The following is a 24,305-nucleotide window of genomic DNA, read 5'->3' on the forward strand; positions in this document are numbered from 1 at the left end:
CCTCTGGCGATTATCTGGGTGGCCTTGGGCATGCACGTAACACTGGGATAAGAGCTCACCTGCTTCATAGGATACAATGAGAATTCATGCATCCATCCATGCACGCATCCATCCTTCAACAGAGACGGAGACGGAGCACTGAGCAACCACAACAATACAATCCCTGACCCCGTGAAGCTCACATGACAGGGAGAAGAGAAAGATGGTGACCAAAATTCGCCATTAAACCACACAGTTGATAAACATTGTGGAGAAACACAAAGCAGGGGTGGAGATGTAGAGAGGCTGGAGTACGGTTTTAAATGAGAGGTCAGCTCAGAAAGGGTCAGGGGTCAGTGGATGTTAAGTGCTTAGCCCTGACCAAGGCATTGGGCACTTAGTACTTGCTTAACCCACGGTAGCTGTTTGTGCTTGTCTTAGCCAGCTCGGGCTGCTGTCACAAATTGTCACAGACGGTGGTGGCGGTGGTGGGGGTGCTTAAACAACAAGCATCTATTTCTCACAGATCAGGCTGCCAGCGCGGTTGGGCTCTTGGTGAGTGCCTTCTTCCTGGTTTACAGATGGCTGGCTTCTCCTTGTGGCCACACGTGGTAGAGAGAGAGAGAGAGAGAGCTCTCTGGCCTTTCCTTTCTTTCTTCCACGCAGGCTCCATACTGTCAGCACAGAGCTCAACACAGGGCTCTATCTCCCAAACTGTGAGATCATGACTTGAGCCAAGATCGAGAGTCAGACACTTAACCAACTGAGCCACCCAGGTTGGTGCCCCTCTTGTTTTTTCTTATAAGGGCGCTGATCCCAAACATTCAGGAGGACTTCCCCTTCTTGACCTAATCACCTCCCAAAGGAACCCCCCCCCCCCCCCCCAGCAAAAGCCATCCGCCTGGGGATTAGGTTTCAACATAGGAATTTGGGGGCAGGAAACAGTCAGCTGGTAACAGTACTCAAGACTAGAAGCAGTTCCTGTTGCCCCATGTTCTGTCCCTTCGGTCCCTTCTGGCTCCCTCCCTCGGGCATCCTGAATGCAAGGGCAGGCATCTGGGGGTGCAGAGAAGTAAGTGCCCCCGACTCAGACGGGCAGTCTAGGAGGGGGCATTCTCAGTCTGGACCATTGGTCATCCAGGAGGGGCTGCTGAGGGGGACCTGCTGCGGCCACCTGCCCCTTACCCGTTCGGTTTGTTCCCGTTGGAAAGATGAAAAAGCCCGAACGTTCGCAACTTCTTTTTTTTTTTTTAATTTTTTTTTTCAACGTTTATTTATTTTTGCGACAGAGAGAGACAGAGCATGAACGGGGGAGGGGCAGAGAGAGAGGGAGACACAGAATCGGAAACAGGCTCCAGGCTCCGAGCCGTCAGCCCAGAGCCCGACGCGGGGCTCGAACTCCCGGACCGCGAGATCGTGACCTGGCTGAAGTCGGACGCTTAACCGACTGCGCCACCCAGGCGCCCCCGTTCGCAACTTCTTTGAAAACTAACTGGAGAGTGAAGATGGGAGGCTGTGGGGTCCAAGTGAGGGAATGTATTTTGTTTTTCCCTTCTCATCTACCCAACCTTGTCAGATGTCACCACTCTGCCACTTGCCCTCAGGGTAGCTGGGAGGAAGGTATCACTGCTGGGCAGTAAGGGTTAACTCAGCAGGTCTGGGATGTCCACACCCTCCATGTTCCAGAGAAAGGATCAGCTTTGGCCCAGCTCCTGGGAGGTAGACCTCTAACCTCTTGGCCCTCGGGGTGCCCTGCCTGATGAAAATGTCTGTTTTAGCTGGGGTTGGGCCAGCCAGTTCGTCCATGTGTGACTTATGTTGGGAGGCCCACCGTGTGACTTATGTTGGGAGGCCCACGGGCCACACAGTGTCAGTTTGAGCTCTGGAGGGTCTGAAGGCTAAGGCCAGCCCTGTTAGCGATCAGCCCATCTATGTGACCAACTCCCAGTGAAACTGGACACCAAGGCTTCCTTGGCAGGGCCATCCTCTGTGTGAATTATCACACATCAAAGCTGGAAGAAGTAACCACAATCCATACAACTCCAGGGGGCAGGGGGAAAGCTCCTGGCTCCTACCCTATCTGCTGACTTTATTTATTTATTGTTTCAAATTTTTATTTATTTATTTTTGGGAGTGAGAGGTAGAGAGCAAGCAGGGGAGAGGCAGAGAGAGAGAGAGAGAGAGAGAGAGAGAGAATCCTAAGCAGTCTCCTTGCTGTTGGCACAGAGTCGATCTTGGGGCTCGAACTCACAAACCATGAAATCATGACCCGAGCGGAAACCAAGATACGGACGCTTAACCGACGGAGCTACCCAGGCGCCCCCCCTCCCCCCATCCGCTGACTTTAGTCCTTGTCCATAAACCATGACCATGAGAAGAGTGGCTTTTCTGAGACCTGTGGGTCCTTCTAGTGAGTTTGGGAAGCTGAAGACGGTCTCGGGAACATCCCCGCCCACCCACCCCGAATGGCGGCCAAGAAGTTGGCCTCTGCTCATTCCTGAAGCAACAGCTTGAGGCTAAGGAGCACGGCACCCACTGTCCCCTCTGTGAGCCAAAGGGAGGCCACCCCGCGCGGCTGCGCGAGGCTGTGACGTGGCTGACCCGGGGAGGGGGGCGGCGGGGCTCCGCCCGACAGGGACCTTCTCCCACCGTAGTCGCTCTGTCACTGCCGATCGAACAGGGTGCGCGTTTATTCAACCCTCCGGACTTCAGAAGGCGCGCCCTCAGAGGACAGCAGCCGGTTCCTCTAATAAGCAAAACCCCCATTGGCTTTTATTACTTTGGGCCAAATAAAATTTGCTCGTGAATAAGCAAAGGCTCAGCTCTGTCAACCCGAGGTGTCCTGTTGGAAAAGATACGAGGGACAAGGGACAAAACGCGGGAGGCTCCTGCCAGGCAGGTGGGGGGCGCCTGGGCCTTGGGCGGGGGGGGGGGGGGGTGGCGAGGAGAGAGGAAACCGTGTCACGAAGAGGAGGGCCCGGGCGCCCAGACACCGTCTCAGCCTGGCCCTTTAAAACCAAAATGAGGGAGTTCATTTGCATGTAGATCTCCTTGGCTCCCTCTTTTCATCTAAAGACAAATCCTCACAAAAGGTTGCTTAATTAGACCAAATTAGATTTCCTCTCAGCAGCTTGTCACTCATTACAAAATGGTGTTCTTTTTCTATTTTGGTAATTATAGGCTGGTCTATACGAGTTCGTAAGCATTCCCTCCCGCCTTCGGGGATGACTAGCATTCCTGATCTTGTGCGGAGAAGAGGAAAATTATTCAGTTGCACCAAATCTGTCTGTTTCATAAGGTGGATCAAGACCATCGCTGCAGTCTTCTACAATAATGAGTGTCCTCACTCTTAATTCTTTAATGATTAATTGCAGGAGAAGCACAGAGCTTGGTAATTTCCAAGACTGAAAGCTAAGTACAAACAGATCTCGCGTGTAGCCATTATGCCACATATTTGAAATCTTTACCTGAGTTTTGCGGCCCCATTGCGTGTAAGAAGCCACCCATTAAATCATTTATAGCACAGCCCCTCTTCCTCAGTTAATATCGATCAGCCGTCGTTCGCACCGAGTGCCTGCAGGAGAGCTCAGATCTCTTTTCCGGTCGCTCGTCGTTGCCTCCGCCCAAGCACGGAGCCAGGGGCGTCCGCCATGTTCAGCTGTCGGTAGGGACGCGGCGGGCTGGGGGCACGGGGGAGGACCCTGGAAGCCTGGGCTCGGTTTGGCTGGTCCAAGGTCTTTGTGACCACCTTCCTCACATGCTTTCCATCCATCGTCCCTGGTACAGCTTGGCATCGAGAGGACTTCCCACGAACCAGGCTTGGTTCTCCAAGTGGCTGCCGCGTGCGCTGAAGAGGCCACGGGTGGCGCTCCACGTCAGGGTGGCCCCGTCGGCTTTGCCTCGGTCACGCCGGGTTGAGTGCGGGCGGCCGGTCGCATGAGCCCGTGTGGCAGGTGGGAGTGAGACGGGGCGGCACCAGGTCTCTCTAGCAAGGCCCCTCGTCCCTGTTTCCACGAGCTCACTATGGGAGGGGCCCTGCACACTCTCTCGTCACACACGCCGGGCGCGAACCAGCAGGAGCGTCAACGCGGGACCCAGATCCGGCTGGCTCTGAAGCTTTCCCACTGGGCTGCTCTGCCTTCCTGAACAAAAAGTAGTGGGTGATGTGGATCTGGGTGACCCAGATCCAGACATGCTCTCTCTCCAGAGACAGAGAGGGAGAGAGAGTGGCAGAGCGGAAGGAGCCCTAGAGATCAGCCCTCTCACTTTACAGATGGGATCGCAGAGGCCAGAGGAGCGGGGAGGGAGCCTCCTCCGGGCTGCCCTCCTGGACTGACCCTCTCTCTTAGCCTCCCACACCTCCTGGTTCCTGCCTGCCTATCGTAGCCACAAGGCGGGACACTGTCCAGTCCTGGTGTTCCCCCTGAGTCTAGAAACTGCAGCCTCTCTGCGGGGCCCACTGTGGGACAGGGCTGGCAATCCCTACATCCCTAGAGAACCTGGGAACAGATCCCATACTCTGTTCTAGAAGACCTGCCCCAGACAGGCCAGGCCTGGGAGGAGCACTGCTTCTATGGGCTTCCAGAACGTCGGCCGCCCGCACCGCTGCTCCCTGGCACTCAGTCGCCTGAGTCTTCCCAAAGTGCGTGTTGAAGCCCTACTGTGTGCTGGGCCCTGGGGACACCGCGGCGAACGGGACAGACTTACCCGGTGCTCTTGCAACTGATGTGCAGCTGAGTGAGATGTGGCCCAAACCACCACCCAAACCTTCAGTCAGTTACAGCGCGATGGGTTCCGGGGGGGAAAGTATGTGAGATCATGTCACGGGGGCTTCTAAGCAGGGCTACAGAGTCGGGGGCTTTCCCAAGGCAGTGACATTTCAGCTAGGAGTGAGGGGGGCGCAGGATTGGATGAGGAAGGGACGACTAACACAGCCCGTACGCGGGAGGAGGCTGGCAAGTTCAAGTTGCAGAAAGAAGGCCAATGGCGAGAAGCGGAGACCGAAGGAGAGGACGCGGTACGAGGCCGGTGCCGACAGCCAAGCCCCCCATGCCACCTGGGGCTCCCCGTTCCACGGACGAGCCAAAGATAGATCTGGGTACGCGTCCCTGGGATGTCATTTCTTCACAGCAGGCTGAGACCGTTAGCTCGAAAGCCCTTCGGCACCAATAGCTTACGTACCCAGTTGTTTTAGAACTAGCCCAGACGAGCGGATTTTTAGCCGCTTAGGGCCTGGCTGCTTCGCACACCCCTCAATGTGACACGGCGTCCACTGGCTGTTGGTAAGATGCTCTTGACGGTCTTGAGATCCCAAGCCACTGCTGCCCTCCACAGCCCACAGAGCCAGACACCCTGCCCTGCTCCGAACGTCGTCACCCGCACACCTGAGCCCCTCTCTGGGTCTCCGATGCCCCCCGCCCCGGAGTTCCTCTGCCCTCCTCCCCTTCTGGATGGGTGGCCCCTCACCCACAGGCCTCTGGACAGCCTCACGCTGTGAGCACATCCCTGTCCGAGAGGCACCCAGCTTCGTGGTGAAATCAATAGCCATCCTTATTAACGGGCTTCATTTCAGAGCCTCTTCCTCCGCCCCGCTGCCTCCTCTGCTAACAGGTCAGCTGCCATTTTGTGTTAAACTCCTTCTCATTTATTACAATCCCAGTTTTTTATTGACATGGAAATAAAACTTACAATCAATGAGATATCATGAAATATACATCAAACCGAAAGTCACCGGAGCGGGCGTTTTCATCTGTTCTCGGGAAGGAACAAGGGTTTATGGGGGGGCGGGAAATACTGAACATTTTTCTTCCCTATTACATGATGCGATTTTCAATGAATCTATAAAGAAAACGAAAACATAAATAGAGTAACCAAACAGAATGATCCCTGCAGCTGTCAAAACTTAAAACAGTTCAGTTTTCCTTTGATTTCTGTTTTAAGTTTTGAAAAGTACACAGATCATTCTCTGCTTTGGCTCTTGCTTGCTTTCTTTTCTCTCGCTTGCTCGCTCTTTTTTTTTTTTTTTTTTTTTTTTTTTTTGGTGGGGAGCCTCTTTCACGAGCCTGGTCCCGCTGCGCTTCTGTGGTCTGCTGGCTTCCACCCTGGGCGGCTGAAGTGACCAAGTAACCGTAAGGATGTGTCGTTTATCCCTAATGCCAGCGGCTCCCCCCTCGGTGGGGGCGGGGGCCCTGGTCTGTTTCTCTCTCCTCCGCAGTCTGGAAACTTGCTCCTTGGCGTGTTGGACGCCACATCAGAGTAAGGGCGGAGGTGTTTCTTGTCTTCACTAAAGCAGCGGTGGCCTGGAGGAGGCGAGGAAAAAGCCGTCCCAAGCCGCTGCACGCCTCCTGCCTGCCGGGTGCCCCTTGGTGCCTGGTCCCAGTGAGCTCGTCTGAATCGGGTCTTTCCACCCGAGGTGGGGATGGTTATCCCTGTTCCATGAATGATGACAGACAGACCCAAAGAGGTCAGATTACCTGCTCAAAGTCACACGGGGAGAAGGAATAGAGTCTGGGCTCAGATCCCATCTGTCTACACCAGGTGCACGGGTGAGGACCTCCGAGATGGCCTCACTGAGGGATTCTCATTTTTTTTTTCCTGAAAGCCGTAGAGCCTGCTCTTCGGAAGAAGTCTGATGTGGAGACACCCCCACCCCCGACCCCCCAAAATAAAACTCGGACCACAGCAGCTGCCTGGCTGGATCAGTGACTGGGCCTGGGAAAGTCACTGATCTCCTGCAGCGTCCCCCGGGGCAGACGAGGCATGGGCCACGGGGAGCAGGCAAGGCGGACGGGTGCCAGCTTCCAGGGCTCCAGACTCACGGTCCAGTCCTCCTCTTCCACGCCCACGGCGGCCTTCCAAAGCTGAGGCCACCCGAAGCGAAGGAGGGACGTGATGTGAAATGGAATCCAGCAAGTGTCACTGGTCCTCTGGCCTCTGGCCTGCTTTGGAACAACTATTTTGGGAAGATCTAAAAAGCCTCCAACACACATGCCTTCACCAGCTTCTGCCACACGGACCATCAGAGCAGGGATATCCAGATGACACATGGCTTAAATATTCCAGTCCCAGCCGAGGCACCTCCCACCGCCGCCACACAGCCTCGCCTCCTTAAGGTCGAGCGGTGTTTTCTGACGCATTGTGCCCCGATGAGACAGCGGCTACTTAATCTGTGTTTCTGTCCTTTCTCATCCCAAAGAGAGAAAAGAATTTCCTAAATTGCTCGGATGGGAGGCGTGGCACATCCTTCCTGTGGGACGTCTTAATTTTTCTTTTTATTGAAGCAAAATCTACAGAAAATTAACCATGAACCGTTAGTAAGCATACGATTCACGGGCATTTAGCACATCCCCAATGTGTGTCCAGTTCCAAAGCACGTTCATCAGCCCAAAAGGAAATCCCATACCCATTAACCCGTTCCTGCCATCCTTCCCTGGCCCCACTCCTTGGCAATCACTAATCTGCTCTCTTTCTCTGTGGATTTGCCAGTTCTGGGCGTTTCGTAGAGATGGAATCATTCGGTGTGCGGCTTTGCGTCTGGCTTCTTTGCCTTGGAGGGTTCGTGCACGCGGTAGCTTATGTGAGGACTTCATTCCTTTTTATGGCTGCTTAATATTTTACTGTGGGGCAGCATTTTATTATCCATTCGTCAATCGATGCACACTTGGCTGTTGGACACTTGTAAATAATGCTGTCGTGAACACGTGCGCACGTATTAGCTTGAACATCTGTCTTCAGTTTCGTCGGGCACATACCTAGGAGTGGAACTGCTAGGTCATAGGGTAATTTGATGTTAAACTCTTCGAGGAACCATCAAATGGACATAATTGATTTTACGGCCAGTTCTCTGTTTACACAAATGGAGACAGAGTTGCTGAGAATTAATGGACAAGCTGATGAAGACACCTAGCTAGTATGCCTACTTTTTGGTAAGAATCTTCCAGGCTCAGGGCACCTGGGTGGCTCAGTCAGTTAAGCCTCCGACTCTTGGTTTCGGCTCAGGTCATGATCTCATGGTTCATGGGTTCGAGCCCCACACTGGGCTCTGTGCTGTCAGTGTGGAGCCTGCTTGGGATTCTCTCCCTCTCTCTCTCTCTCTCTCTCTCTCTCTCTCTCCGCCCCCCCCCCCCGCTTGTACTCTCTCTCCAAATAAATAAATAAACTTAAAAAAAAAAAAAAAAGCACCTTCCAGGCCCTCTGCTAAGAACCTGCCCGGCATTATGCAATGTTCCAACAACCCCGTGAGCTGGTACTCTCATTACATCTATTTGACAGGCTCGGAGCTTAAACAACTGGCTCAGAGTCACACAGAGGTGAGAAGCCAGAATCCCGACCCAGCAGGTTTGGCCCCAAGATCATGTTCTCACAAGCACCGAATTGTCATGTCTCAGGAATGTTCCAGATGACTTCTGTTTGGATCTGGAACGCCACAGGGTGCAGGCTGGCAGCAGCAGATCTCTGCCCGTCACTATGCCCAGCGCAGACTACTATGAAAGCAGGCTTGCCCAGCTGCGGGCATCCGGACCGGGCCAGCCAGGGAGCTAGAATCCAGCCCCCACAGTGCACAACCCGCGCAACACGTAGGTGACGCTGGGCGGCAAAGCGTGGCACTGAGGGACCTCTCTCCACGGGAGCATTTCGCTTTATTCCTTGCTTCTTCAGAAAACGGCCGGTTTTCTGGGAGCCTGCTCTGTGTCCACCATGGTTTGAGGTCACCTGGCTCAGCTTCGGACCTAAGAGATGGGATTGGTTGCCCGCTTTACAGATGAGGAGCTTGGGTGTAACTGGCAGAGCCAGTGTTGATCCACACGCTGCGATCGGAGAGCCATACCTGTAAGCAGGAGGCGATCCTCACCCCTCCCTACTTGGGTGGGAGGGGGGGGGGGGGGGGGCACGGAACCATCAATTTCAGGAGCCTCTGGTTTTGCCCGGAAGGAAAAGTTTCTGGGAGTTCGTTCCCCAGGACGATGAGCTAACTCATAGAGTTGCTTGGGGCTGTTCATAATTCAGATGACACCTCAGCCAGTTTCTGTTGCTTTCATTAAAAAAGAAAAAAAAAAAAAAATCCAGATCATGGTGTTTTCTCCTTCCAGCCTCTCACGTTTGCCTTTCTCAAAACGCTGCGCGTTTCCCCCTCATCCGCCTAAACCTGCTGTTGAGTTACTGGCCCCCAGAGGCTGCAGGCTCGGAGCGACGCATCCCTGCACTTTGCCGCTCACCGCCTTCTCCGAGTGTAATCAAACATCAAGCTAAGTAGCAAATAAATCTCTCGATCTCATAAGCTGCACAGCGAGATCATGTAAATGCAAATGAAGGACCTGGTTTCAAGCTGTCTGGGGGGAGGGGAGGGCGGGGAGGGAGCGCAGGGGCCCTGTCACCGTGACCGCCTCAACGGCAGGGGCCATACATCAGTTGCGGTAACGGTCCTGGCAGCACGGAGGGAGCCCCGGGCCGCCCCAGGGAGACGGAGGAACCAGGCTGGAGGCAGAACACCAGGCAGCGCCGGCCGCGAGAGCCAGGCAAGGGCAGGTGCAGTGGGGCCCGGAGAGCTGTCCCACCGCCTGGGACTCCCTTGGCCTGACCTGGAGAGCTGCTCCCACAATACCACCTATAACCACAGCCGTAGCCGAAGCCACACCCCGGGCCGGATGCCACCAGACCCTCCATGCAGCTCTGGGAGGTGTTCCAGGCAGGAAGCCGGGACCAGACAAATTAAGCGACCTGCCCAGGGTCACACGGGAAGTGGCGGACCTGGAACTCAGTTCCGTGTGACATTAACAAGCTGGCTTCTCCCGTCCTCATCCTCCCCTCCACACCTCCCTCCACCCCAGGGGCCGCCAGCCCAGCCCTCATCATAACCCTTGCGGTTGTAATGACACAGGAGAAGAACCTTGCCTTTGACCCTTGGCAGGTACTGTGGGGAATAGAAACTCACGCTTTAACTCTGCCTTTTGCCTTTTTAGATTCTGCAAGTTAACATCTCGACACCTTCTCCCTATCTCTAACTACACGCCCTCACACAATCAGTGATGTGTGTTTCCTTCCAGTATGTTTTTTCCGTGAAGCTTTCTTCACGTGGCCGTAACCATAGTATATGTTCGATTGTGAATCCTGCTGTGGTTTGTTTTTTTTTTTTTTTTTTTTTTTCACTTGACATTATTTTATATGCCTTTGATCGTGTAGGGGGACGTGGTCCTCCCATGTGTGCCTTTTCTGGGGTCATTATTCAAGTTCACATGCCACTCACACAAGGCACACGGTTCAAAGAACCTGGCTTCTGAGATGGTGCTGGAGTCCTTTGATGCATAATGTACCTTATTTCACGTGATTGTTTATCTGAGGTTCTCATTATGGAAATAAATAAATATCCTCTATGCTAATCAGGACCACGATTTGCATTTATATTGTGCTTTTCATTCGAGGGTCTTAAGTTGTTTTACAATAATGAACTACCCCTCCATGAGCACAGTGGTAGGTGTGTGCATGCACATGAATGGGCTTGGCTATGTGCAGATATTTATTTAATAACTACCAGGCCGTAACTGCGGGAGTTCACGTAGCCACACTTTAATGGGGTGCAGGAAAGTAAGTGGAGACTCTTCAGCTGTCGGGCAAACATTTATTTAGTTCAGACGCTGGGCTAGAGGGTCAACGAACTCCCTTCTGTGTGGCCGCCAGGAAGTGGGCGTGATTCCTTTACGGGGCTTCCTCCTGCGGGAGCGAGTTTCTAAGGTAAGTCCAGAACCCGGGCGTTGAGCTCCCGGGCTGAAAACCCATCTTGGAAACGCCCCCTGCGATGGATCCGGTCCGGGCCATCCAAGAAATAAAGGCAACTGATTTCACCCATTTTCGCCTCTTGGGAGGCAAACAGGGGCTAGTTATGAATTTCCAAACGTATATCGGGTGGGAAATTCTCAGACTTGAACTGCAAGGTCAGGTTGCTTATTTCGAAGCTGGTTCATGAGAAACGGCTTGGGCGAGGCTCCAGGGCGAGGGGCCGTCCTTCCTGGCGCCTCAGGTGACTTCAGAGCGAGGTAGCAGCCTGCGGGGAACGCCACCTGCGCCTCTGGAAAGCCCCAGTGGTCCTCACGGCCGGCGACAGGCTGCTCCGAGGGGGCTTCCGGGCGGGGCGGGGGGCTGCCTGCCCGGCCTGATCCAGTGCGGGGGTCCAGGGCCTGGGTCCTCTGTGTAAACGGCGGATACAGCGGCGGTGCAGAAGGAGCCCAGAGAATCCCAGGGCCCCTGGGACAGGGAGAGAGCTGGCTTTAATTAGAGCTGAGAGACGGGAACGAAGTCAGCAAGGGATGACATCTTAATGAGGTTTAATGAAGCTGTCTGCTGATGGGGACAGCTGTCACCCAGAGCTGTATTCCAGCCAAGCCACTCTGTGACGGAGGAAACTCGGGGAAAGGCACAGTTTGAACGGTGCCGAGGAGGGCGGGGTGGTCTGACGCAGAGCCGGGATTCTTCTCCCACATCCTGACGCCTCTTGATTCGAGCACCTCGACCACGAGGGATCCCGGCTGCCGGGCCCTGTTTGAATAGCGGCCCATGTGTCACACTGCCCTGCCGTGCGGAGCTAAGGCGTGCCCCTTCAAAGGCCTCGAGGATTTTGCAGGAGACGTCTTAGAATTCCGCCATCAGACACGGGAAATGCGGGAGGGGGCTCGCATGTGCAGGCTGAAAGGGGTTCATGGGTCCCTTCTCTTCCCGGGCCTCCGTTTCCCCATCCGTCCACTGGAGATAATGTGACCTCCCTCCCTCAGAGAGCTGCTGGGGGGCCCGCTGTGGGGTCAGCACGTCTGAGAGAGCTCAGCTTTCCCTCAGCTGCTCTGTATACTAGCCGGGTGGCCTTGGGCGGGGCGGGGGGGGGGGGGGCTTCAGTTTTCCCACCTGGAAATTGAGAAACCGACCTCACAGTGGGATTGGCGGAGTTCCCGGAGAAGCACAAGAAGCTCTCGGGCAGAGTGAGTTCTCAGAACTAAGGTTGGCTTAGTGAGATCACATAACATGAGCCTTGGAGGAGGTGCTCAGTAAAGGTTATCTCTCTTCCTCGTTGCTTTCTTTACTTCTGCAGTAAAGAGAGTGCGTTGGTTCCAAGAGATCCCCGTGTAGGGAAGGGGCTTCCAGCCTTCATGTGGCCCAACAGCCTGTCTGCACCATCCGCCCCAGGACCTTTGCACATGCCAGCCTGAGAGCTGTTGCCTCTCTGGGCTGTCTCTTATCCTGTTCTGGGCTGGGGGTGGGGGCAGGTAGCTTGGGGAGCTGAGTGGCCAATCGAAGCCGAGATTTGTGGCCAATGTCATCAGTTTCACGGATATCAGAGAGGGAGGGGTGGCCACGGGGAAGCAGGTGACCCACCCTCGACTTCAAATTATGTTGCATATCAAGGGCAGCTGATCTCAGATGTCTGTCACGACTGGCTTGCCCACATCTGGAAGTTCGGGGTCAGGAGCTCTGAGCACCTGTTTGTCAATCCTTAGCTGGCTTCACACAGCTCCCCTGAGGTGCCCAGACACCTGCTAGACGCTTTTCTCTATAGGCTTCTAGAAGGTCTCTCTGGTCGAGCTGGGAAAGGAGGCCAGGTCCTTCTACCTCTGGCTCAATGCTTTCTTACTTCCAAGAAGCCCCTTGGAGAACCCTTGGCTCTCCTGCCCTCCCTGGCTGACCCACAGGAATCTTCTCCCGGTCAGGTCTCTCCAAAATGCCAATCCAAGGTTGGTGTCTTTCTTTCTTTCCCTGCCCACTTTCCCCTGACCCGGTCATGACTTTGCCATCCTGCGTCCAGGTCACAACAGGCCTACGGTGTTTTCTGAGGTGGCAGCTTTTCCCACAATCCCACTATACATGAAAACAGTGGACTTCCCATGGGGCCCTCCTGGGCATAAGGCCACCTTGGTTCTCTGGGCGCGCCGCCCCCCCCCGCAAAGACATCCAAGGCACAGCCACTCTGCCCGAACAGCCTCTCGCCCGCAGAGCTAAGATTGGTGCACAAGGAAGGGGGATGAATGGTCCCCGGTAGTTTATGCTGGATGCCAAGTGAGTGATTAAGAGGCAGCAAAGACCCTGTGGAGTCAAATACGGGTTCCAATCCTGCCTTGGCCATTCATTAGCTGTGCAGCTTGGAGCAACCAAGGCCCTGAAGCTGTCTGGGCCGCTGTCACCTGAAAACTGGGACGGTAGTAACCGCTTTGCAGGATTCTTCTAAGCAGGAGACAGAGGTGGTGGAGGTAAAGGAGGCTGGTGCACGGTCACCGTGGTGGTTGGGGGTGTTGGCACCAAGGGGGGCCCGTGAGCTCCTCTCACTCGCCAGCTGAGCTGGTTGGGGGTGAGCCCGCCACTCCTCTGGGCATTCACGTGTGAGCGCGGGGACCCCAGAGCACCCGGCCCCTGGCCCTAAAGGACTGAACTACCGAGAGGGGGCTTTTAAGCCCAGGAGGGTTTGTGGATGGGTGGGACCCGGGAAAAGGTCAGGGGGCACACAGCTCTGGGGGTGTTCTGGGGCTGCACCTGACAAGGGCCCGGGGACCCTTTGGTGCCCTACAAGTGGCCTTCTCAGATGCTGTACGACCTGCCCGAGGGGGGAAGCAAGTCCAGCCGTGGGGCTGGAAGGCCAAGCCCCCTTCTCCGCCGAATTCTTGGGGAGCTTCTTCCTTCTGGGTGACGCTCCGGTCTGGAACCGGTCGGAGCAAATGACAAAACGAACACTCCGAGAATTCCAGACGGGACCCCGCCATCGCAAAAGCACACAGCAGAGAACCCTTTGGGACCCCACGAATTGTCTTCGTGTTGCTGCCGCCACTTATGTTTTGCCGGGGTTTACACGGTGCTTCCGTGCAGGTGTCTCCTGTGGCCATCAGGAACACATTGCTGTCTCAACCTGTGGCCGCGGTGACATCACAGATGAGCGGGTTCTGAAGGAGGACAGCAGGCGTGAAGGGCACCCACATCCGGTCAAGAAGCAGGACCAGATCCCCCGAAGCCTCCGACGCAGCCTCAGCCACGACGCCTGCCCCAAGGGCACCCACACCGATGGCGTTCGAGCGTCCTCTACGCGTCCCTCGCGCGTCTGGCTTCTTTCGCCCCACGCTGGTTGCCATACTGTGGGCTTTCCCAGCCTCGGCACTGTTGGCCTTGGGGGCCGGGTAATTCTTTGTTGTTGGAGGCGAGGACCGTATTGTGCGTGGTTGGATGTTGAGCAGGAACCCTGGCCTCCACCAGCCACGTGGAAGGTAGGACTCCTTCCCACGTGGTGGCAACTCATGATGTCTCTGACACAGCCAGGTGTCCTCTGGGGGCCAAAATTGCCCCTGATTGAGAACGACTGCTATGAAGTAGTCTACAGAATGAACACATCACAACTTTTTTATACACCTTATAACGGCCACTGGGATTGTTTCCGGTACTTGGCTACTACGAACTGAGATGCTGTGAGCGTTCTCGACGGGTCTTTGTAGGACACAGGCACTCACTTCTGTTGGGTGGGCAGGAGGGAACGGTTGGGTTATCAGGTATGTGTTTACCTTTAATAGACACTGCTAAATGGGGTTCCACAGTGGCTGTACCAGTCTGTACCTCCCACCAAGTGCATCTGCGTTCTGGTTGCTCCGCATTCTCACCAATAGCATTGAGTTTTTATTTTGCATTTCTCAGACGTTAAGCCACTGGAAATATGGATCTGAGCCACTTGGACATCCTCTTAATGAAGTGCCTGTTCAGGTCTCTCGCTCATCCTTCCATAGGATTGTCTGCCTTTTTTTTTCTTATTGATTTGTAGCAGCTCTTTATATATGATGGGTAAAAGCCCTTTGTCAGATACTTGCATTGCAAAAAATCTTCTCTCAGTCTATGGACTCAAATTTTTTAGAGCTAGAGGCAATCTGTGCTCCCCCAAGCTAACCCTCTGGTGCCCTTGACTATTGTTACTTGTTTGATTATCCCTTTTCCAAAACAATACATTTCATAAGGGCAAAGGCTATGTCTCTGCTTTGTTCAGCTTAGAACTCCCAACACAGGGCTTGGTGCAGAGTCCGTGCAAGATATTTGTGGAGTGAAAGAATGGGTGAAACTCCCATCTGAATGATTCTTGCAGCCTAAGGCTTCCAGGTATACTTTGGCAATTGTTGACTCCCAGGCAACCCTCGGTAAAAAGCGCAGAGACCCAGACACCTGCGTGCTTCTCCGCTCCCCCCACCCCCCAAGTAACAGCCAGCTCCTGAGTCTGTCTGTCTTTCCTTTGCCAGCTGGAAGTCTGCCCACCTGCACTTGCCCTGAGGGAGGCGGAGGCCTCTCCTGGAGAAGTCACATTTTAATTAACTTCCCCTGCAGTCACCAGAGAGGCCAGATCATTTTCATAAACAAATGAGAAGCCAGAGCTTTGTCTGCAGCTCGGAGTGAGTCTTGCGGAAGGAGTTCAAAGCAAACCACCCAGCAGAGGCCCCCGTGCTCTTGCCTGGAACTCAGAACTCCATCCCTCGCGAGGGAGGTGGGACCTGGGATTTGAGATGGGAAAGAAGAGGGAGAACCTCGTGCAGACGAGAACTGAGAAGAGTCTCCAAGGAGGCATTTCCTTCCTTCCGTCTTTCCTTCCCTCATTCATTCACCCCTATTTACTAGTATCTCTGCCATGCTGGGCACAGGGAAAAAGAGGAGTGAGGAGAAGGGGGGTCGGGGAGGGGCAGAGGCGCAATCTTGGCACCTTCGGCTCAGTTTTGCTGTGAACATAAAATTGCTTTAAAAACTAAGGTCTATTAAAAAAAAAAAAAAACTAAAAAAAAAATTAACCTTAAAATAAAGACGGAGAGACTTTCCACCAGGGGGAGACCGACATCGAACTGATGGCCGTGCAATTAACGACTTGATTACACTGCTGTGTAATTCTAATGGCTTTCTTGAGACATAATTCACATACCATGCAATTCACCCAAATAAAGCCTACGGTGCAACGGCTTTCAGCCCGTTCACAGACTTGTGCAATTGTCACCGCAGTCCATTTTAGGACACCTCATAGCCATCACCCCTCCCGGCCGTAAGCAACCATTTACTCCACTTTTCTTTCTCAAATTTGCTATTTGAGACGTTTCACGTAAATGGAATCGTGCAGTATGTGGTCCTGTGTGACTGATTCTTTCCCTGAGCGTCATGTTGGCGAGGCCCATCGGTGCCATCGAGGTACCACTGCGCAAGTTTGTAAGTGCCCTGTAGGTAGAGCTCAGGGCCCTGAGATGCCATATAACAAAGAAAGTTGTCTGGACTGAAGGCAACCTGGGAGGGCTTCCCAGAGGAAGAGGCTTTTTTTTTTTAATTTTTTTTTTCAACGTTTATTTATTTTTGGGACAGAGAGAGACAGAGCATGAACGGGGGAGGGGCAGAGAGAGAGGGAGACACAGCATCGGAAACAGGCTCCAGGCTCTGAGCTGTCAGCACAGAGCCCGACGCGGGGCTCGAACTCACGGACCGCGAGATCGTGACCTGGCTGAAGTCGGACGCTTAACCGACTGCGCCACCCAGGCGCCCCGAGGAAGAGGCTTTTAATCTCAGGCATTTATTGAGAGCACCTGCTCTGAGCCACCAGGAGAAGGAAGGCAATAAAAGCCAGACTGGCTCGTTGATATTCGTTTAACTGGTGGATCTGGGTGTGGGCTGGAGACAGACAGCTTGGGTTCAAATCCCAAATTGGCCACTTCCTGCCGTGGGGACTTGGGCAAAACTGGCCTCTCAGTGCCTCAGCTGCCTCAGCTGAGAAATGGGGATAGTGATGGGTCCTGCCTGAGAGAAGCACAGGGACAACGAAATATCGTATCTGGAACACAGTCCGAACTCAGCACGGGCTCACTGAATGTTCTAAGGGCCTTACTGGCCAGGACCTCTGACCTCAGGCAGCTGCTACTTGAAAGAGAGGCCGTGTAATCTTTTTTTTTTTTTTTTTTAAGCTTATTTATTTTTGACAGAGAGCACGAGCAGGGGAAGAACGGAGAGAGAGGGGGGCAGAGGATCCGAGGTGGGCTCCGTGCTGACGGCAGAGATCCTGATGCAGGGCTCGAACTCATGACCTGTGAGATCATGACCTGAGCTGAAGGCAGATGCTTAACCAACTGAGCCACCTAGGCGCCCCGAGAGGGGGCCGTGTAATCTAATGGTTAAGAGCTCCGGCCGGAGGCCAAACACTCCAGCCTGTGAAACCCAGCCCATCCCGTAGGAGCCGTGGGTCACGAGCACCTCTCTCGGTGTCCACTTCCCTGTCTATAGGATGGGGGAGTCACGTGGTTGGTAATAGACCGATTTTGTTCCTATGACCCCCTTCTGGGCGGGTCAAGGAGTTCACCCGGAGAGTGAGGAGAGCTGGCCGGCCACCGGGAAGGTCATGGTGGGCCTTGTTACCATATCCCCACCTGCAGGCGAGGACTCAAGGAGCATTGATGTCCTCACGGGCTCTGGTGAGGATGCCATCTTTGGTAGGAATGAAGAGTCAGGTAGGAAAGATGGCCCCTCCTTGAACAGGGGCCTCCAGGTGAACGTCTGTGAACCACGCCTTCCCGTGTGTCCCCTTGGGCCACTCAGCGCTGGGCTGGCAGGGCAAGGCTGGACCCCCAGGGACTGCCGCGCGCCCCTCCCCTCACACAAACGCACCTCCTCTTTCAAGGCCTGGGGGGTCCTCCTGACCCTGCTCACTTGTCCCCTATCACGAGCACACCGGGCAGGCTTTCCCGGTTGTGTCTCGATGCCCAGTGCCCCCGGCGCTCACCTCGCGCCGGAGGTGACGGCGGAGGGCCACGTCATCCTTACCCTAGTGGCCCTGAAGGTCACCCACGGGGCCTGCGGCCAAGTGAGCATCTGATTGACTCCTGTGGCTGAACTTGTCGTGATGCGGTTGGTCTGCGATTTCGCTCCTCACCTTGGCTTTCTCTCTGTCCCCACACAGGCTGAACTTGGGAAGCCCCGAGAAAGAAGTTACACTCTGCCTGGAATTGATTTCAATTACGGGCTCTACGTCCGCGGGCTGGATGGAGGGGTCCCCGAAGGTGAGCAGGCGTACTTTGGAGCCCCGCGGTGCGGGGGGGGGGGGGCCATGAGCTCTCAACCTAGGCGGCTGGCCGCGGTCCAGGGAAAGAGCCAGAGAGTCCCGGGGCCTGCCCCGCAGTGTGATTCTGGGGGAAAACCGCAGTCTGGGCTTGGCCGAGACAGGGAGGTCCAGGCAGGGTCCGGGTCTAAGGTGTCAGGGAAATAGCATGGGCCCCAGCCAGGGTGGAACCTTGTGCCCTGCCCCGTTTGAGCTTCGAGCACAGAATGGGCTCAGGACCAACCCTCTGATGGCCCCAAGGAGGTGAAGGCCAGGCGAACCCGGCTTGGCAAAGGATGCTCTGGTGCCCTCCGCAATCTCCGGGAATCCTGACCCCTCCCTTTCCAGAAGGCCACACAGGGCCGTCACACAGCAGGCCCCGGGTTAACGGGAGGCACACAAGCCCCAGTTTCTTCTCGGTCAGGTGCCGCGGCCTGACCGCCGCACCACAGTTCCGTCCCTCCCTGCCCTCAGCCCTTGGACACTGGAATGTGTTTAAGCAGCAGCCCACGTGCCCCCACGAGCTGACCCGGAACTACATTGCCATGAATCGCGGGGCGGTGAAAGCCGGCCTGGTGACTGCTCGGGAGAATTTCCTCTACCGCCAGCTCAACGACATCCGCATCAGTGACCAGGATGACCGGCACGTCAAGAAGGAAATGCCCTCCCTCCCTCCAAACGTGACGTTTGGGGTCGTGGCACGGTAAGTGGCCGGGACACCAGGCTCGATCCCTCACCGGGGGGCCGGAGGGCACTCAGAGGTGACTGAACTGGGGAACCGTGTGCAGCATGGCCTTTGACTTCAGGAACGGGGGGGAGCGCTCCAGGCCTGGGCGCTCGGTGTAGCTCACAAACCTTGGTCACGGTGATTGGGGCAGCAGCAAACACGCAACCCACATTCCAACTCTGGGATGCGTGACATTCTCTAAAAGTAGAATGTGGGGGCGCCTGGGTGGCTCGGTCGGTTAAGCGTCCAAGTCTTGATTTCGGCTCGGGTCACGATCTCCCCATCATGAGTTAGAGCCCTGCATCGGGCTCCGTGCACATCGAGGAGGCGGCTCGGGATTCTCTCTCTCAATCTGTATCTCTCTCAAAATAAATAAGTAAACGTTAGGGGAAAAAATGTAGTGGGGCACCTGGGGATTTCAGTCGGTTAAGCATCCGACGTCTGCTCAGGTCGTGATCTCACGGTGGGTGAGTTCGAGCCCCGCGTCGGGCTCTGTGCTGACAGCTCGGAGCCTGGAGCCTGCTTCGGATTCTGTGTCTCTGCCTCTCTCTGCCCCTCTCTGCCCCTCCCCCGCTCATGCTCTGTCTCTGTCTCTGTCTCTCTCTCTCTCAAAAAATAAACATTAAAAAAATAAAAAAATAAATTTTAAAAAGTAGAACGTGGTTGCACGGAATCAAATCTCAACTCAAACCGGCTCGATATTTTTTTAAGTGGAATTTATTGGCTTACATGATTGAAAAGCTCAGGGGCACAGCTTCAGGCACAGCTGGATCTAGGTCACCAAGGGATGTTATCAGTATCGGGTATGTCTCGCCATGTCTTGGCTGTGCTTCCCAATCTTGGCTTTGTTCTCTGACAAGCTTCTGCCTCGTGTAGCTAAATGACCAGGAACAGTTCCATCCTCAGGGGGAAGGGCACAGAAGGCACGGCAGCCTTCAGATTAAGATTCCTTGGTCCAACTTTAGAGCCTTGCCGATCCCTGAATCAGCCACTGTGAGCAGGGATTGTGAAGCACACTGATTGGCCAGTTCTGGGTCACATGTCTGCCTCTGAACCAATTGCTGAGACCAGGAGATTCTGATGCCCTGATTGGCCAGGCCTGATCCTCTGCCCCTTCTTGGGCGGGGTAGGTGTTTGGGCTCAGCCTCCACCATCCACATGGGGCTGGTGGTGGAAAGGAAAGGATGTAGAAATCAAGGCTCTGACCCCGGAAGGAGAACAGAACACAACAGTAGGCGAAACGGCAGATGTTCAATGCACCAGGGCTTCCTAACCCATGATGTGTCACAGCACAAAAAAATCACTGGTGTTTGTGCCTCGCACTGTGCAAATAAACAGAAGCGCCCGTAGCTAGCAACAGGTGGCCTGGGGCCGCCAAGCCCCAGCCAGATGCCCGTGACCGAGAAGCCAATATCTTGGTCCATCTATGTGGCAGTGCCATCGACAGTCTGTCCCCAGCCTCTTTCCCACCTTCCTCCCACTGTGTCCTGGGTAGGTGACTTCCTCTGGCTCTCCCACCATACTTTATTGTTATTATTATTATTATTATTGGCGATGGTTCCTTCTTTATTTTTTATTTGTTCTAATTATTTTCTATTGTGGTAAGATTTACTGGTTTTTTTTTTTTTTGAAGTTTTTGTTTATTTATTTTGAGAGAGAGAGAGAGAGAATGAGTATGAGTGGCAGGGGGTGGGGGGGAGCAGTGAGAGAGGGAGAGAGAGAATCCCAAGCAGGAACCACGCTTCCAGGGAGGGGCCTCACGCGGGGCTCGAACTCACAAACCGTGAGAGCACGACCTGAGCCGAAATCACGAGTCAGATGCTTAGCCGACTGAGCCACCCAGGCGCCCCCAGATTTGCCGTTTTTAAATGTACAGTTCAGTGGCCTTAAGCACATTCACACTGCTGTGCAACCCACAGCACCATGCATCTCCAGAAGCCTTTCTTCATCCCGGACTGGAACTCGGGCCCCATTTGGTACCTCTCTGTTCCTCCCTTCCCTCAGCTCTTTGTAACCACCATCCTGCTTTCCGTCTCTACGATTGTTGACTTCTGTAGACACCGCATCTAAGCGGAATCGTGCCAAATTTGCTCTTTTGTTTCTGGCTTGTTTCACTTACCGTAATGTCCTCGAGGTTCATCCACGTTGTAGCGGGTGTCCGAATCTCCTTCCTTTTCAGGGCCGAATGATATTCCACTGTGTGGATATGCCGCGTTTCGTTTCTCCGTTTATCCGTCGATGGGCATTCGGACGGTGTCCACCTTCTGGCTATCGTGAATAGTGCTGCCGTGAACACGGGTGTGCAAATACCCGTGTGCGTCCCTGCTTTCAGTTCTCTTGGGTATCTACCCATGGGTGTACTTGCTGAGTCACGCGGGATTCCAAGTTTAGTGTTTCGAGGACGTGCCATCGTGTTTTCCGCAGTGGGAGCTGCCATACTTTTGTATGCTTTCCCCCGCCTGTTCTCGCCACCCTACCTAGTAAAACCTACTCATTCTCCAGAGTTCAGCTCAGCGTCATCTCTGCGGTAAAGCTCTCCCACCTCCCATGGTCTCAGCTGTACACGTCTCTCTCACCGGACATGCGTTTCTCTTCGCCAGCCCTCCAAACGTGGAACGTGACCGTACAGACACATTGGAAAATCATTTCTGGTCCAGATTAACGGTCGTTGGCACACCCCCCCTCCCCCCCCCTTTGAAATAATGCCCTAGGGGCGCCTGGGTGGCGCAGTCGGTTAAGCGTCCGACTTCAGCCAGGTCACGATCTCACGGTCTGTGAGTTCGAGCCCCGCATCAGGCTCTGGGCTGATGGCTCAGAGCCTGGAGCCTGTTTCAGATTCTGTGTCTCCCTCTCTCTCTGCCCCTCCCCCGTTCATGCTCTGTCTCTCTCTGTCCCAAAAATTAATAAACGTTAAAAAAAATAAATTAAAAAAAAAATAATAATAATGCCCTAAAGTCGGTCCCTCCAAGGCAAGGTTTCCCAAGGCCGCCTGGAGTACAGAGGGACAGAGACTCCCACTGTGTGCCAGACCGCTAGACTAGTCCGGGCCGGTCACCAGTGTCCCCAAGACGGCATGGTGTCTGCGAGCAGCCGTCAGCCTAGGGCTCTCGTTCCAGCGTGGTCCCCGACAGGTTTCCCTCCAAGGCTTCTGTTTCCTGACCTGTGAATGTGATGTTAGAGCAGTAACGCGGCCAGCTGGGATTCTCAGGTTATGTTTGGCCTCTGTGTCGGTTTCCTTTCCTTGTCTTGGAAGGGCCTGTGCGGGGAGGTGCGTGGGGTTACTGGCCCAGCTTAGGCAGGGAGAAATTAACCGATCTCCCTAGGCTGGGTTCTCAACCTGAAGTGCTTATAGTTAAAAACAAAATTTTAGAAGACGTAGGACGTTAGCCATCACCTGGTTCAAAGCCATGATTTAAAAGAAAGCAGGGGCGCCTGGCTGGTTCAGTGGGTGGAGCCTGTGACTCTGGATCTTGGGGTCCTAAGTTCGAGCCCTACGTTGGGTATAGAGCTTACTTTATAAAGCTAGGAAATAAAATGAATAAGACAAGGAAGCAGACGTTCAGAGCAGTCAAGACCCTTTCCCAAGGTCACACAGCAAGTTGGGACCAGACAAGAGTCACATCTAGAGCCAGGTGGGCGGACTCCCCGTCCAGTGCTCTTTCTTGCACACTTGCCTCCTTGGGACTGAGGTACAGCGCAAATGCCCACGGTTCCCGGTCCTGGGGCTGCGTTGTTCCACGTACAATGGAAAAGCTGAAGTCAGCTGGGCTCAGAAAGGACATCCATTATCATCTGGCTTTCAATATAAAATCTTAAATTGCTATAAAACCGAGTGGCTACAATGCGAGGGTAAGGACGTGATGAAGTGCCAGCTATATCCTCTGTGATGGTAAATGGGCTTTGCATATGCAAATTGAATGGATTTTAAAATGGTATTTAATGACAATTTTCGTAGCAGACGTTAACATTAATTGCACAAAAATGAAAATGCTGCATTAGGTTGCTGTTAGCAGCAAATATCGTGGCCATAAAGCTTTATCTTTATCAACAGCAGCCCTCTCTCATGTGTCAGGGCGGCCCAGCAAATTGCAAGCAAAAGGGCTTTTACGGAACAAAAATATCCCCCAAAGCAGGCCCAAATCAGCATCAATTTTGCTTTATTTCTTCGTAAATGGAGGTTAAATGGCCGCCGGAAAGGCTTTTACTGAGCTGCTCAGCGAGCGTCCAGAACCCCTCAACCTTCGCAACGTAAGTAGAAGGAGCAGTTAAGACGCGATCGCCCCTCTCCGTAATGGGGCTATTACTTTAAAGTTATGGGGCCGAGGCCCCTTTCCTAATGATCACCTTTTACAAGCCTCAATTGTATTTATTTCTTTACTTTAAAAGCATGTTTAAAAAAGTAGCAAACAAATCTGATTACACACAACTACCCGAGGAGTTGTTGGGGGCGATTTGGTCCAATAAATAAATAAACAAATGAGTACCGTTTACTCACAACTACAGATATGTTAAAAAATAATAATAACAAAATACACAGAAAAGCCACTCGAAGCTCGGGACGCTCCCGAGCGTGTGACCGCCGTGTGAGATAAAACTCTGACCCCAGCTCTTCTCCCTGTCCCCCGGATGTCAAATCTCTTACCCTTTGACGTATTTCACGATGGACGGGATGACGGAGTCCGTCCGTCCTTCCACTTGGCTGATTTGGTTTCCAATTCACACTGCTTTGTCACAGATGGTCACTAAATTGGAAAGGTGCATTTCAGTCCACGAGCTGGTGTGGCTAAAAGAAAGTGAAGGCCCCAAGCCACGATGGGGAAACGGTGCCCGTGTGGCCATGCGGTCACGAGCGGGGAGCCACGGCCAAGTCAGCCCACAGAGATGTTTGGCCCATCCAGTGACGAAAACTGTGAATGAGTTGCCACGTTTATTAAAAAAAAAACAACTTTTTTTTTAATGTTTATTTTACTTTTGAGAGAGAGAGAACCAGCCGGGGTGGGTCAGAGAGAGAGGGGGACAGAGGATCTGAAGCGGGCTCCACACTGACCGCGGAGAGCCCGATGTGGGGCTTGAACCCACAAACCGCGGGATCATGTCCTGAGCCAAGGTTGGACACTTAACCGACTGAGCCACCCGGGCGCCCCATGAGGTGCCGCATTCAAAAAGCCAGGAGATTTCATAACAACAACAACAACAAAAACCTGGATTTCCCGCTTCACCTAAAAAGCCAGAAGCCCAGGGGCGCCTGAGTGGCTCAGTCAGTTAAGTGTCTGACTCTGGATTTCGACTCCAGTCATGATCTCGCGGTTTGCGAGATCGAGCCCCGCGTCGGGGTCTGTGCTAATGGCTCGGAGCCTGGAGCCTGCTTCGGATTCTCTGTTTCCCTCTCTCTCTCTGCCCCTCCCCCACACTGTCTCCCTCTCTCTCTCTCTCTCTCTCTCTCTCTCTCTGTCAGTGAATAAAGTGAAAGATTGGACGCCCTGCACCCAGGGTCTGCGCTCAGGCACCAGGGGCTGGAGCTGAGAGGCAGTGCCCCTTTCGGAC

At 54.0% G+C, this 24,305-nt stretch overlaps 1 protein-coding gene across 1 annotated transcript in view; it reads left to right on the forward strand.

The window, feature by feature from the left end:
- Positions 1–24,305, forward strand: part of CFAP77 (cilia and flagella associated protein 77) — a 132,207-nt gene that overhangs the window by 55,199 nt on the left and 52,703 nt on the right. The window contains exons 2-3 of the mRNA XM_040482721.1: positions 17,897–17,996; positions 18,509–18,737. Coding sequence (XP_040338655.1) covers positions 17,897–17,996; positions 18,509–18,737 — 329 coding nt within the window. The remainder of the gene's footprint in view (positions 1–17,896; positions 17,997–18,508; positions 18,738–24,305) is intronic.

The sequence above is a fragment of the Herpailurus yagouaroundi genome, unplaced genomic scaffold (assembly GCF_014898765.1).
Source record: "Herpailurus yagouaroundi ecotype Mexico unplaced genomic scaffold, PumYag 160, whole genome shotgun sequence".
Lineage (NCBI taxonomy): Eukaryota > Metazoa > Chordata > Mammalia > Carnivora > Felidae > Herpailurus > Herpailurus yagouaroundi.